The 15360-nt window shown below is 38.9% G+C and overlaps 1 protein-coding gene across 1 annotated transcript in view; it reads right to left on the reverse strand.

The window, feature by feature from the left end:
- The window catches only part of unc13b (unc-13 homolog B), a 404018-nt gene that overhangs the window by 89295 nt on the left and 299363 nt on the right, over positions 1–15360 (reverse strand). Inside the window, exons 21-27 of the mRNA XM_033037251.1 lie at positions 14469–14632; positions 10153–10303; positions 9027–9095; positions 6766–6855; positions 3659–3793; positions 1763–1896; positions 178–187 (exon numbers count right to left, since the gene is read on the reverse strand). Of these exons, the coding sequence (XP_032893142.1) occupies positions 178–187; positions 1763–1896; positions 3659–3793; positions 6766–6855; positions 9027–9095; positions 10153–10303; positions 14469–14632 (753 nt within the window). The remainder of the gene's footprint in view (positions 1–177; positions 188–1762; positions 1897–3658; positions 3794–6765; positions 6856–9026; positions 9096–10152; positions 10304–14468; positions 14633–15360) is intronic.

Here is a 15360-nt window from a genome sequence, read left to right on the forward strand (position 1 = left end):
CTCTCTCTCTCTCTTTCTCTCTTTCTCTCCTCTCTTCCCCTCTCCCTCCCCCCCCCCCCCCCCTTCACAAATGTGGGTCAGTGCATGAAACCCAGTCAGATTATTTGATCTGCGTGCGGGGACCTCAAAACTGAAGCACAATACTGATGTGGTTCCACCATAAAATTTGTTAGACACAGTGGGAAAACTGGGTTTCTTACTGAAATCCACCTCAACAGTCCAGCCTCCCAATCAACACAGAGAAGAGTTTTTCCAAAGTTTAATTTTGAAGTTAAAATTCTTAATATCAGTTTTGTAACAAGAATAAGCCTGTTGATACCTATGTCACACTTTCACTGCCAAACATTTAAAATGTTAATATCACTTCTCCTTTTTAATCAGAGCATTTTCAACAAAAGAAACACTATAAGAATCCAACAGGTCAAAGATCTGTGGACGCTTCTGTAGAAGTAGGGTCTCAACACGAAATGTCAACACACATCTTTTGCCTCCACAAGTGCTGTTTGATGCACTGAATTCGTACATTATTTTGTTTTTCTTTCCATATTCTAGCATGTTCAGTCTCTTTTATGTTCACTATGACTATTAATCCAGTCCCTTCACTTATCAATTATTTAGCTTTCTCACATTCATTGTTTCAATAGCTACAATATGTTATAGTATAATAACACATCAGTTATATTAATGGGTGAATAATCCAGTATCCTAATGTGTGGAATCATGAGTACCATGCTAGCTAAGAAATATAAGTTTAAATTGAGCAAACAAATCATAAGTAAAAATATTATTTAATTAAAGGCAACCATAATACTCCCACCTGATTACAAAACTTAATTATTTATTAATCATCTTTCAAGAAATAAATCTGTAGTCCTCACCATTCAGTGAGTAGGTCAAGAGTTATTTGATGGCTGATTGACAATAGTCCTGACAGCAACACATACAATGACTGAATAACGCTATAAAAAACAAAAAATATATATCCTAATTGACTGCAAACCAATACTGTGTATGTTTTCTTTTTAGCTCTGGATGCACTGATGATTTACAATGAGACAACTGCCTCACAGTTGCATCAAAAGGCCATTTCTAAAAATATCCAAACATTAGCTTAAGAAGAGCAATAGGGGTGAATAAGGAAATTATAGACTTGAGCCTTACATCAGTGGTAGGAAAATTATTGGAGAAGATTCTGAAGGATGGGACTATTCGCAATTGGAAAAGCATATACCGACTAGAGAATGGGTTAATTAGGGATAGTCAGCATGGCTCAGAGCATGGGAAGTCATGTCTTACAAACTTGAGACAACGGAGTATAGTGGCTGGAAATAGGTAAATAGGGGTGTTCTGGGAGGATCGGTACTGAGACTTCTGTTGTAATATATTACTTTGGACAAAAACGTAGGTGGACTGATTAGTAAGTTTTAGTGGAAGTAGACACAATAGCAATGTTTAAATAGCATTTAGACCAACACATGAACAGGTAGGGAATGTGCAGATAAATTAGCATAATGTTCAAATCAGGCATGTGGGACAAAGGGCCTGTTCCCTTGCAGTTGTATATTCACTGTACCTTCAATCAGAATTACTTCAATCTCTGACACTAGGCAATGTTGCAGTATTCATACACAGTCAATAAGGACCTCCAGGTTTCTTTCATTTTCCGTACAATGCTCAATCTGTAGATAATGCCTTATCATGCCAGTTTATGAAACAGAATTGCTTTTATTGTATTGTACATTATTAAAGTGGCTTTGCTTACTGATTAAGTACTGGAGTGTATGAATTCTTATCCTCTTCAATAATGGAGACGATAAGAGTGATGAGCTTCGGCCAGAAATCCAAATTTTTAATACTGGGTCCCTGCTCCTCAGGAGGTAGCTCTTGCTTTTTGTTCTGTGAAAGAGGTGTAAACAACACTTAAAGCATTGAATATCTGTTAAAAATTGTGTTTTATATGATGCCATAGAAATGTTTAACTGAAACCTGCCAACTAGTGCACCAGAATACAAAAACAAAATGCTATCTATTTATTGCATTTACCTCTCTTCTCTCCTGTAATTCTGCAGTCATTCCCTATATAAATGGCCAATCTTCAAAAGCTAAGATAATATAGTATTAATAGTTTATACCACAGTTGAACACACTGTGACCATTTCTGTAGTGATTTATTACCAAGGACATAAACACTGGATTGAATACAAATATATTGGGAACAATCTTTACAGATTTTTTTAAACCATTCTGAACTAATTGCAATTTGCACAGAGAAAGCTTGATCAGCTTAAAACATACTATAAAATGTACCTCTACAGTGTAAAAACTGAAAGTTATTATTCGATGCGTCACCAATCTAATATTGTCAAGGGAATTAAAAACATCAAGTCAAAATTACACTGCATCATTATTCCTTTCCATTTGCTGAGAATAATGATGTGGACAGTTTGGTTAGATCAAAATTGAACAAAGTGCAGAGTTACATGTTTAACTTGCAAGGAAAGATTTATAGGCTTCTGATTGTTTCTCAGTGAAGCACTTTGGGATGTTTAATGGATTAAAGTTGCTACAGATAAAAAGAGTAGATATAATTACATCTAGAGTTAAATTAAAGTAGAATATTAATGAAGTATTCAAAAAGGTCAATTCAGCATATATGGAAATCAGCAATTGATGTTTAAATGGCTTTTCAATGAAAAGTTTTAAATTTATTGGGTATATTCTGTAATTAAGTCAGTGCTCTTCTTTTAGGCAGGAAATGCGCATTCAGCCAGTAAATCATTTTATTTCCTGCTATATCTAACAAGCTATCGTGAGGGACCCTGCTGCTAACATATTCTTCACTGATTAATTTGGGTCCCTGATACCTCAGCCATGTGCTTTGCCATCTGCTTTGCTAACTGAAGCAAAGACTTTCATCACTTGCTTAGGAATCTCTATTTTTTAAGTTTCCCAACTTGCCTTCACAGTTACAACGTGTAGCAGCACATTTTCCACAGTGGGAGAGTCACAAACGAGGACACATAGCTACCAAATAAGGAACAGGTTAATTAAAACTGAGGTGCAAAGAAATGTCTTCTCTCTGAGGTTTAGGTTTAGGGTTATTATTGTCACGTAAAGAGATACAGTGAACAACTTTGTTTTGTGTGCTCCCCAATCAGATCAGATATAAGGTACATAAAAAGGATCAACTCAAACACAAGAACAATAGATAAAGCAAAGAGGAAGATACAGCATAAGAGTGCAGAATATAGTTCTCAGCATTGTAGCGCATCAGTTTCAGCGGCATCAATATCAGTTTGATGTTGTAGACGTCCAACATCACAATGGGAAGAGGTGAATCAGACAATACCCTAGCTTATGGAAGGATCACTCAAGAGCGTGATAACAGAGGGGAAAAGGCCTGTTCCCGAGTCTGGTGGTGTGCACTGAATGAATCTCTAGAAATGTCGGCCTCCAAGGATGATGGAGGCCAGATCATTAGATTTATTTAAAGAAAAGAGAAGATTTAAAGAGAAGTTAAGGCCAGCATGGGTTAGCCATGATTATTTTTGAATGACAGAATTGATGGGCCTGGTGGCCTATTCCTGCTCCTATTTTCTTGTGTTCTTGTACTTTCAATAAGATACGGGGAGATTAAAGCTGATAGCTTATCACTTACTGGATCAGTCTGATATTCGCGACTATACAATTCATGACAGTTGTTGAAAATGTATTCATAAGTTGAATTGAGGCAGGCTTTTACACAGTCCTTCACCACTTGACCAGCTCGAGGTGGGCTCTGCAATTCTTGCACCTAAACAAAAATAATTACAGATGTTTAACTTTTGTTGTCAATAAAAACTCCTGCTCCCACCATCTACAAAGCCACCAATCCTAATGCGTTATCAGTTGTAAATGCACAAAATACTATCCTGCAGCTCTCCAAGTGCAGAACATATCCAGGCCGGGGCAGAAATAAAAAGTCTTAATTAAACACACTTGTGCATCTTAGCACTGTAATTCTTAGAATACTTTGTGTAATTATGTAAAACCCATATTGGAATGAGGAACAATAGATAAAAAGATGATCATGATCTGGCAACAAAACAGGAGATGGAGGAGGGAGGAGAAAAATATGTGTTTAGTGACACAACACCCACACCACAGACACAGGCAATAAGTATATACAAAATGGAAGGTTTAGTACCCTGTGTGACTATCTAGTATTCAATATAATTATGGGTGATCTTTTGCCTGGACCTTGAGTCTGAAATAAAGTTTATTATTATTATTATTATCATTATTATTATAATTATTATTACTACCTCAGAATTACTTTCCTGAACTAATTTTGCCTCCCTTGATTCTCTTAATATCTAAATATTTATCAAACATTATTTTCTATATACTTAGCAAATACGCCTTCACCACCCTCCTTTCTGAACTTAAGGTGCAATGTCTGATTTTAAAACAGTGACTCCTGGTCTGAATTTAGTTCAGTTTAGTGTGAGTGTAGAGATACAGCATGAAAACACGTCTTTTGGCCCGTTCCCGTTCGCGGAGCTTGGAATCAGCCGCGGGACTGACTTACCATCACCTGGCGGGGTCACAACATCCGAAGCCTGCATCGCCTCGGCGCAGAGGGAGAATAAGGAGGGAAGAGACAAAGACTTTAAGATTTTTACCTTCCATCACAGTGAGGAGGTGCCTGGTGAACTCATTGTGGTGGATGTTAATTTGTGTTTATTGTGTGTTTTTGTCATTTTTATTATATGTATGGAACGAAATTTCGTTCAGACTGAAAGGTCTGAATGATAATAAAGGCTACTTTGACTTTGACTTATGGAGTCAATGCTGACCATTGATCACTTGTTCTATGTTATCCCACTTTCTCATCCACTGCCTACAGACTAGGGGAAATTTAAAGAGGCCAAATAATGTACAAACGCACACTTCTTGTGGGGCAAAACCTGAGCACCGGGAGGAAACCATCACGGCCACAGGGTGAACTGTACAAAGGCACCTGTCTCTAGCGCTGTGCAGCAGCAGTTCTACCAGCTGCACCACTGTGCAACCCATTTTCCCACAACAGGAAACATTCTCTCCCCATTCACCCTGTCAAGAGATCACAAGATCTTATGAGCTTCAATCAAGTTTCCTCTCAATGAAACCCTGATCAGGACTCTGACCAGCTGCCTTCTCTTTCCACCACCCCCATCTCAATCTCCCAGTTGACCTCATCTGGATATAGTACATTTTCCTTTGCAAACTCCATTGTGGAAGAAGGAAAAAATGTTATGCCAATTCAGCAACAGGCCTCTGATGGAATGTCACGATTGTTAGTCCATCTTGTTATCATCCTGAATAAAATGACGTGGGTTGAAAGGATATTGCTCAGTGCAAGTCACACAAGGGGAAAAAAGTGATGACGCAAGTAGGATGATAAAAGTGAGAGAGAAGGAAAAGAGTGGAGGAGGGAAGAGGGAGCAACATAGAGGGGGGGGGTGGAGGGGGGAGAGATTGATGGGAGAAAAGAGAGTGTGGATGGGAAGAAGAAATAATGGTGGGGGAAAGAGAGAGAGTGGTGGGGGAAAAGAGAGAATGGACAGGGACATTAGGGTAGAGGGGAAATGGGGGCAGGGGAAATGGGAGCAAAGGTGGAAATGGGGGCAGAGTGGGAAGTGGGACAGAGGGGGAAATGGCAATCAAAGGGGAAAGATGAGAGGAGAAGGGGAAGAGGTGATTAGAGGAGGTAAAGTGGAGTGAAGAGGATAGAAGAGTGAATGGAAAGTGAATGTAGAGGATTGAGGAGGTAAAATGGAGTGAAGAGGAGAGAAGAGTAAAGAGGAGTGAGGTAGAAAAGAGACCATGAGGAAAAAGAGAGTGAAAGGGGTAAGATGGAAGCAGAAGTAAAGACTAAATATGTGGAAACCAGAAGCAAAAACGAGGGGCAAAGGAGAAAAATTATATATAAAATGTGCAGGCATAGAATGGAAAACAGCAGTATAGACTGATGAAGGGATCACTGTTGTGACAAGTTAGTAATCAACAATTAAAATTACTGTATCATCTCAAGCTTCTTCTGTAAGTGTAGTACAGTGCACCTTTTAAACTCAGTTATCTAATTAATATCCTTGGAAGTCTTTCTCTAGAGTATGAGCTCACTTTGGGATGAACGGCCACTGATGACAAAAGTCATGAAAATGAGAATGCGAAGCAAAACAATAACATGTTCAGCTAGCAGCTGGGAGCAAGGTGGGAGAATGGGTTGGGACCAACAACACCTTGGAGTAGTGCTGGCTCACAGACGTCAGAGCTGACACCACACTCGGCAAATAGCCAAAAATATAAGGAGCCAAGTTTGCATTTAACTACAGGCACCATAGATGGGAAGAAAGTCACAATGAGCTGTAGATTTAAGATCAATCCTGGATCTCCAAGGAAGAATTGTGATAGTTGGAAACACAGTTAAGCATGTGGCCAGGTCACACATAACAGAAGCTCAACAGCAGTGAATTTGGGGGAGAAATAAAAGCCACAACAAAAAAAGTAACCCATGTTAATATTTGCATTTCCGATCCAGTTTTGGTTTGTGAGAGGCAAATTGATAGGTGACAAAAACTGCAGAGATGTAACCTTAAATGGAGGCAAAATAAAATGAGATGTTATGAAAATCACATGGAATTTTAATCTTAATTTCCTTATTTCTATATTTGAAATGGCCGGAATTTTCTCATTGTTTAAATGTCGCAATAGAGCAGCAAATAAAGGCAGTAGAAAATTTACCTTCATTCTGAAGAAGGTTATACTAGTCAGCAGATCAACTGTAGATTTCAGATCTTGCAACCGTTCAGGACTACTTGCGGGGAAATTATTCTGGCAAATAAAAAAAAACAGATTTTTTAAATTGCCATTTATCATCAACATCAGACGAAGACAAGCAAAACATGAATTTAAAATCTTTTTTTTTAAATGGACTGTTAAATTTGTAAATAATTTCTCACATCATTGAATATTCTAGCAGACAGGCCAACTCATTCCCCCACTCATCAACCCACAACAAGATTTTATCTTCTGTAAGCATTACTTGTACAGACACAGAATGTCAATATTAAGGATTCTCTGGTATTAAATACAGAATAGAATAAACATCAACTCATCATTCCTCAATGAGGAGTTTGAGATGATAGTGGTCTGACACAAAATATTTAAACCTGATGGCTACGAATTGACTCCCTTCTTAAATTTTATACCTATAACTGAAAACCTATAATCATAGAAAATTACAGCAAAGGAACAGACCCTTCAGCCCACGAGTTTGTGCTGAACATGATGTCAAGACAAATTAACTACTACAATAAGATATATTTGCTCTGAATTCAGGTGACCAGATGAATGCTGGTTCTTGGCCCATTTCTTTCTCGCCTGCCGTTCATCCCACTGTTTCCCCATATTGCTTGGAGAAAGTTGGCAGCAGACTTTGGTAATGATAGTAATGACTGCAAAGGTTAATTTCAGTTACAACAGCTTATCATTTTCACTGGGGTAGCTCATGTGTCCCTTTAAGTCACCAGCCGTTTCTTTAGATGTTGCTATATATTGCAACACCAGCAGGTGCCAAGGGGAGGGGTGAGGATCGGAGATCCAGTTCAAGAGACTGAAATCTTTTACTGATCATTTTCAGTGTATTCATGTAGCTAATTTAAGAAATATATGACAAAAACTTAGAATGGTGCTGACCATGTATTAGAGTATTTAACATTTATTAATAAATGCTTTTGTACAATATTCGATAGGAAAAGGAAGGCAAATGCAATGTTAGCATTTATTTCGAGAGAACTAGAGTGAAAAAGTAGTGATGTAACGGGCTTGTCCCACTTGGGTGTCATTTGCGTGTCATGCAGGTGGCGCGCAAAGATTTTGTGAATCCCAAAATCATGGGGCGACCGCGCGTCACTGCCTACGTCACCACGCTTCAGCACGCGTCTTGCGTCGTGATGCGTAAATTATGTTGCGTAAATGACGTGAAAATGACACCCAAGTGGGACAGGCCCTTAATGCTGTGGCTTTATAAGGCACTGATCAGACCGCATTTGAGGTATGTGAGCAGTTTTGGGCCTCTTATCTGATGAAGCGTGTGCTGACATTGGAGAGGGTCTAGAGGAGGTTTATGAGAATGATCCCAGGGATGATTGGGTTAACATATGATGAGCGTTTGATGGCACTGGGTCTGTACGCACTGGGGTTGAGGAGGATGATGGAGACCTCATTGAAACTTCTGAATCATAAAAGGCCTAGATAGAATGGATGCGGAGAGAATGTTTCTGCTCGTGAAAGAGTCTAGGACCAGAAGGCATAAAGGATGCACCTTTAGAAAATGAGGAGGAATTTCTGGTATTTGATTCTTCAGAAATAAAGAATGATGGTTTGGCAACCAGCTCGCCCGGTTTTGTTCCCTTTATCCCCTTTAAACTCACTGAAGTTCAGTTTCTAGTGCTCAGCTTTAAAACACGAATTTAAATAATTCCACTTAAATTAAAATAATTAGATAATGTTTCGTAGCATTCTAAAATTAAACATGTTCCGTTTCCCATGCTCCTTAAAAGGTAACTGTGGGAATGGTTCCAATACTCTCCGTTTACACTAACAAAATATTGGCATTTAAATCACCTCCTGTCAACTCATGTGATCAACTGCAAGGAAATAACAATATGATAAAAATAAACTTCCTGAATGAAACATTTAGGCTCCGATTGTTTGGGGTGCACATAATGTCGGGTATGTATTGAGGCACTGCCAGTTGATCAACAAAGAGTTGGAAAGGTCCTATGCCATAACAATGATAACAAAAGCAGCGTGAAAATATAAGATGAACTATTATGGAATCTTAACTCAACTTATTTATCTTTCAATAGGACATAGGAAATGATGGTGAAAATTAGAAAACAATGACACATGCTTGTTGAGGCTTTGGCCCAATCTACAGTTACAGTCATGAAAAAGCCATGAAATCATTTAGAAAAAGTATTTTACAGTTGTACACTTACCCTATACATGGAAAGATCAATGCGAAGTGAATTGTGCAGTTGATCAAGCAGTTTCACAAACCTCTCTTTCTAATTTATTAAAAGAAAATAGAAAAAAAATTAGAATTTCAAAGTAAAGCATTGCTGGCAAAAACCACTGGCATAATCTTGACAGACATCAAGAATATTCTTGTTATTAATCAGTATGTGGTGGTACCATTATTATTATTTTTCTTTTAATCACAGCACAGTGTGTGAATGCTTTCTTTGAATTGGTTTCACATCTAATTTGAGCAATGACAGCATTCCAGACCTTCTAAGCAACAGACCATTAAGATTGCTAAATGTCAAATAATGAATCAACAGCATATTGTGAAATATACTATTTTATGTAACGTGATGCACTAAGCATAGAAGAGGTCCTTCAGTACACAATGTCTGTGCTGAACATGCTACCAAGGTCAACTAATCTCATCTCATATGTGATCCTTATTGTTCAATTTTTTGCATATTCATGTGTGTTTCGAAAAGCTTCTTAAATACCACTATCATACCGACCTCCACCATCACCCGTGACAGCCCATTCCAGTCCACCGCCACCCTCTGTGTAAAAAACTTGTCCCGCACAGGTCCTTTAAAATTTGCCCCTTTCTCCTTAAAGCTATGCACGCTAATCTTTCATATTACCACCTGGGAAAAGGTTCTGTCCAGCCTTTCTATGTCTCTCATAACTTTATAAACTTTTAACAGGAAGGAAAAATAAGTTATGTGCCAAAAGTAGTGACGATATCAATTTATGCAATTATATTATTCTGAAGGTTACAACAATGAAAATACACAAACATAAATACTTAATTAATACATCAACAGCAAACAAGAAAACTTAAATGGCACATTGTCGCTGAAGTTCAACAGAGAACGTTCTTAAATGACTGTGACAGAGAAGCTCTGTGCAAAGCAGGAGAGAAACAAATAGCTGGGCAAGCTGTATGGCTCTCATTGACCATTCGAGAAGCATCCTGAATATGACCACCTAGCTCCATGGAAAATTAAACTTGGGGAGAGAGAGCGTAATTGCAAGTAAAATAATATATGAAACTGCACAACATAACACCAATATTTAAGACAAATTTAGGTATGAACATACCCCAAAGTTTGAAGCAGCGAAGCGATCAGAGGCAGATACATTGGTAGAGGCAGTAGTATGTGCATAGTATGCATTGATATTAGCTAACAAGGTGCTCATTACGGCTGGCACTCCTGGACACATGTATTTAGAAGATAAACAAGCAAAATGCCTGGAACAGCAAAAGCTTACAGTTAGATATTAGATACAAATTAAAATCGCATACATTTAAGAGTAGAAAAGTTGAGTTGATTTTGCTCCATTTTTCAAGTAGCAATTAGATCTAATTTTGCAAAATCCAAGGTAAAAAAAAAAAATCCCAAATGCAAACTTTTATGTAAAACAAATATTAAAAATAACAATAGACCCACTTCCACAGGCCTTAATTCTAATGGAAGATATCCATGTAATGACATTTTTACCCCCAAAAGATATGCTTATTCAAGATTACCAGCATATATTGTTTCCTATATTACTGTTTACTTTGACATTTGTTCTTTTCTTGGTACTTCAGTTTAAAGAATCCACCTTGCGGTTCTTTTAATTTTCTAATTCAGTGAAGGAATATGGGCTTAGCAGGGTGAGCCTGTATTTCATAGTCCATGACTAATTAACCCTGAAGGTGTTGGTGAGCTGCCGTCATGAACACTGCAGTCCTTGAGGTAAAGGTACATCCACAATACTACTCGGGAGGGAATTCCTGGATTTTGACGGAGTGGGGTGAAGGGACATTGATATATTTCCAAGTCAGGATGGCGTATGGCTTTGAGGGCAACTTCCAGCTGGTGATGTTCCCATGTTTTAGTTGCCCTTGTCCTTCCAGCTGGTAGAGGCATGGATTACAGGTTAAAGATACTGCCTAATATATTTGGTGAGACAATAGACAATAGGTGCAGGAGTAGGCCACTCGGCCCTTCGAGCCAGCACAGCCATTCAATGTGATCATGGCTGATCATCCCCAATCAGTATCCCGTTCCTGCCTTCTCACCATATCCCCTGACTTCACTATCTTTTAGAGCCCTATCTATATTTGGTGAGACAATAGACAATAGGTGCAGGAGTAGGCCATTCGGCCCTTCGAGCCAGCACCGCCATTCAATGTGATTATGGCTGATCATCCACAATGCAGTGTATCCTGCAGATGTACAAACTGTTGCCATTTTGCATTGGTGGCAAATGGGATGCCTATCAATCTGCTGCTATGCCCAGATGTGTGATGTCAAGCTTCTTGTGTGGTATGAACCTGCACCTATCCAGGCAAATAGAAGGTAACCTCTCTCACTCATAATTTTAACCTTGTAGATGGATGGTGGACAGGCTTTGGGTAGTTAGGAGGCGAGTCACTTGCTCCTTTATTCCTAACCTCTGACCTGCTCTTGTATTCACATTGCTTATATAGCTACTCAATATGTGGGCTTTTTTTAGGTCAATGAATAACTACACAAATACATTACATACACAAACATGGATACTACTGGAAACTATAACATTCAATTCAAGGGATTTGTTTATTTTTTTCATTTCAATTACGCCAAAATAATAAGGATGACTTTAACCTTACCAATCTTTTGAAAGTCAGCTGAAGAGGAGTTAAAATTGTCCCAAAAATGTAGCTGTTGACATATTTAACCATTCTCACCACTTTCAATTCAAAAGCATTTGAGTTGGAGATACAAGTTTTGGCCAAAGAGCGAAAAGGTTAAATGCTTTTTAATATATAAAAGATATATAATGGAATCCTGGATTAGGTTATAGCTTATATTTTGTCTTAAGCAGGCCTTTTCCAGTGGATTGATAAGAGAGATACAAGCCCGGGCTTGCCTCAGGTTGCTGTGTATTGAGACAATGACCGATGCCTTTGAAACGTGTCTACCAATTGGTGGGAGAGTAGCCTAGACTTGTCTCAGTGATGTATATTAAGACAATGACAATGAGCTTGTCTTGCCTTGAAAGTACTTGTTAAGGTACTTTGGATCTGTCTTCACTAAGGAAAATACAAACAATCTCCCAGAAGTACTGGAGGACAGAGCATCTAAGGAGGTCGCGGAACTGAAATAAATTTTCATTCGGCGGGAAATAATATTGGGTAGGCAAATGGGACTGAAGGATGATAAATCCCCTGGACCTGATGGACTGCATCCCAGGGTCCTCAGTGAGGTGGCTCTAGAAATAATGGACGCATTGGTGATCATTTTCCAATGTTCAATAGATTCAGGATCAGCTCCTGTGGATTGGAGGATAGCTAATGTTATCCCACTTTTCAAGAAAGGAGCGAGAGAGAAACCGGGGAATTACAGACCAGTTAGCCTGACTTTGGTGGTGGGAAAGATGCTGGTCAATTATTAAAGAGGTAATAATGGGGCATTTGGATAGCAGTAAAAGGATTAGTCCAAAGGAAAATCATGCTCGACTAATCTTCTGGAATTTTTTGAGGATGTGACAAGTAAAATGGATGAAGGGGAGCCAGTAGATGTAGTGTATCTAGACTTTCAGAAAGCCTTTGATAAGGTCCCGCACGGGAGACTGGTGACTAAAATTAGAGCACATGCTATTGGGGGTAGGGTGTTGACATGGATAGAAAATTAGTTGGCAGACAGGAAGCAAAGAGTAAGAGTGAACGGGTCCTTTTCAGAATGGCAGGCAGTGGCGAGTGGAGTGCCGCAAGGCTCGGTGTTGGGGCCGCAACTGTTTACCATATATATTAATGATTTGGAAGAGGGAATTAGGAGCAACACTAGCAAGTTTGCAGATGACACAAAGCTGGGTGGCAGTGTGAACTGTGAAGAGGATGTTAGGAGGTTGCAGGCTGACCTGGACAGGTTGAGTGAGTGGGCAGATGCGTGGCAGATACAGGATAATATAGATGAATGTGAGGTTATCCACTTTGATGGCAAAAACAAGGGGGCAGATTATTATCTCAATGGGGTTACGTTAGGTAAGAGGGAGGGAGGTACAGCGAGACCTGGGTGTCCTTGTACACCGGTCACTGAAGGTTGGCGTGCAGGTACAGCAGGCAGTGAAGAAAGCTAATGGAATGTTGGCCTTCATAGCAAGAGGATTTCAGTACAGGAGTAGAGAGGTTCTTCTGCAGTTGTATAGGGCTCTGGTAAGACAACATCTGGAGTATTGCGTACAGTTTTGGTCTCCTAATTTGTGTAAGGACATCCTTGTGATTGAGGCAGTGCAGCGTGGGTTCACGAGATTGATCCCTGGGATGGCGGGACTGTCATATGAGGAAAGATTGAAAAGACTAGGCTTGTATTCACTGGAGTTTAGAAGGATGAGGGGAATTATAGAAACATATAAAATTATAAAAGGACTGGACAAGCTAGATGCAGGAAAAATGTTCCCAATGTTGGGCGTCCAGAAACAGGGGCCACGGTCTTAGAATAAAGGGGAGGCCATTTAAGACTGAGGTGAGAAAAAACATTTTCACCCAGAGAGTTGTGAATTTATGGAATTCCCTGCCACAGACGGCAGTGGAGGCCAAATCACTGGATGGATTTAAGAGAGTTAGAGAGAGCTCTAGGGGCTAGTGGAATCAAGGGATATGGGGAGAAGGCAGGCACGAGTTATTGATTGGGGACGATCAGCCATGATCACAATGAATGGTGGTGAAATGCCTCCTCCTGCACCTATTTTCTAAGATGCCTTTGAAATGTGTCTGCTAATTGACAAGACAAGCTCAGACGCATCCTGTGGTAATGTGTATTGACTGCATCTCTGACCATGGCTAACATCTTTGGAATGTGACTGACAAACACACAGTATAAAACATCATGCAATTCTTTGTTCATTGAAGTGATGGCACGGGGGAAGTCAAGTGTCTGTGTTGCTTACTTGACTGGTGCATCCCCGTCACTTCCGCCAGCAGATGATCAGTAAAGCTTGAGTTGGTCTAACTAACCTTTTTTGAGAGTTGTCAGTTTATTACGAAGTGAACCTTATCAAGAGTGGTTTTGCAGAAGAGGAATGATGACGTTAAACAACATCGAATTGTGTAATGAATAGTCCAGAGCAATAAACTTTTACATTTGTGACCAATGATAGCAAGTAAGCAGCAATATTCTAAAATCCAGGGTTAATCTACCTAACATTGTCAAATTCACACTGTTTGCCATCTGTCTCAGTTCCTACCCGCCTTAATCTCAGTTCTCAGACTATCATGTCCTTGAAAATCCGTATGACAGTATGTGAATGTTAAATCACTAGTCTAATTTGAGCTGTGGTACATTATACTGCTGTATATTTCATTGTTTAATCATGAGTAGAAAAACGCAGGTTTTATTTCTCCTGTCAGTTGTTACAAGTTTCCAAAAATATTATTTTAAACTTACGTCATTGCCTGATAAATGGATTCTATTCCGTAACGCATTGCAAATTCATCCACTATTTCTTGTGCAGTTTCATCAAAGTAAACTTTCCACGCTTCATCTCCTTTAGCATCTGGTATTTTTACAACACCACTACTCTGCAGGTCTGTGAGACAATGGAAAAGGTTCTGCAAAAGAGAAATGATGACTGGTTTGGCATTAATCAACATTCAATTGTGTAATGAATAGTCCAAAGCAATAACCTTTTTACATTTGTTGATAGCAAGTCACTCCATTTGTTGATAGCAAGTCACTCCAACAGTCATGACACTGAGTGACTTTGAGATCATTAGGTTGCATTATCTTACCACAAACAGTTGAAGTGGTTCTCCAGGATATTCCCCTTTCATCATGTGGTACAAAAAAATAAATGACTCAGCAGTATGTAAAACAGTATGTAATTTAATCAGCTGTATTCTCTAATGCTGAGGCTTACTCTAATGGTGAGGCTTACTAAGTACCATTGGTAAATATGAGAACATATGAGAATTAGATCTGTAAGAAAGCTTTCACAGAATTTATTGTAGTTGAATCCAAATCCAACGCTTGACTGTAAAGACCTTGTTATCCTGAGAGTACCCAGTGATGGGTCTATTGTGACAATTCTTTCATATCTCCTGCAATATTCCAAAAGCAGCTCAGGGTGCATGTCATCTCAAATGCCAATGACAGAAAAAGTGCAATAACAGTGCAAGACCAATTGCAGGAAGTATCTGCCGTATAAATGTTTATCTGTATGTATTATATAGGAATAACTACCTAGACAATATAGACTAGACTATATAGGAATAACTACCTCAACATATGAGTTTTTTTTAATTTATTTTAAACCGTTTAAATTATTTATTTTTTAATT

This window comes from Amblyraja radiata, chromosome 1 (genome assembly GCF_010909765.2).
Source record: "Amblyraja radiata isolate CabotCenter1 chromosome 1, sAmbRad1.1.pri, whole genome shotgun sequence".
Classification (NCBI taxonomy): domain Eukaryota; kingdom Metazoa; phylum Chordata; class Chondrichthyes; order Rajiformes; family Rajidae; genus Amblyraja; species Amblyraja radiata.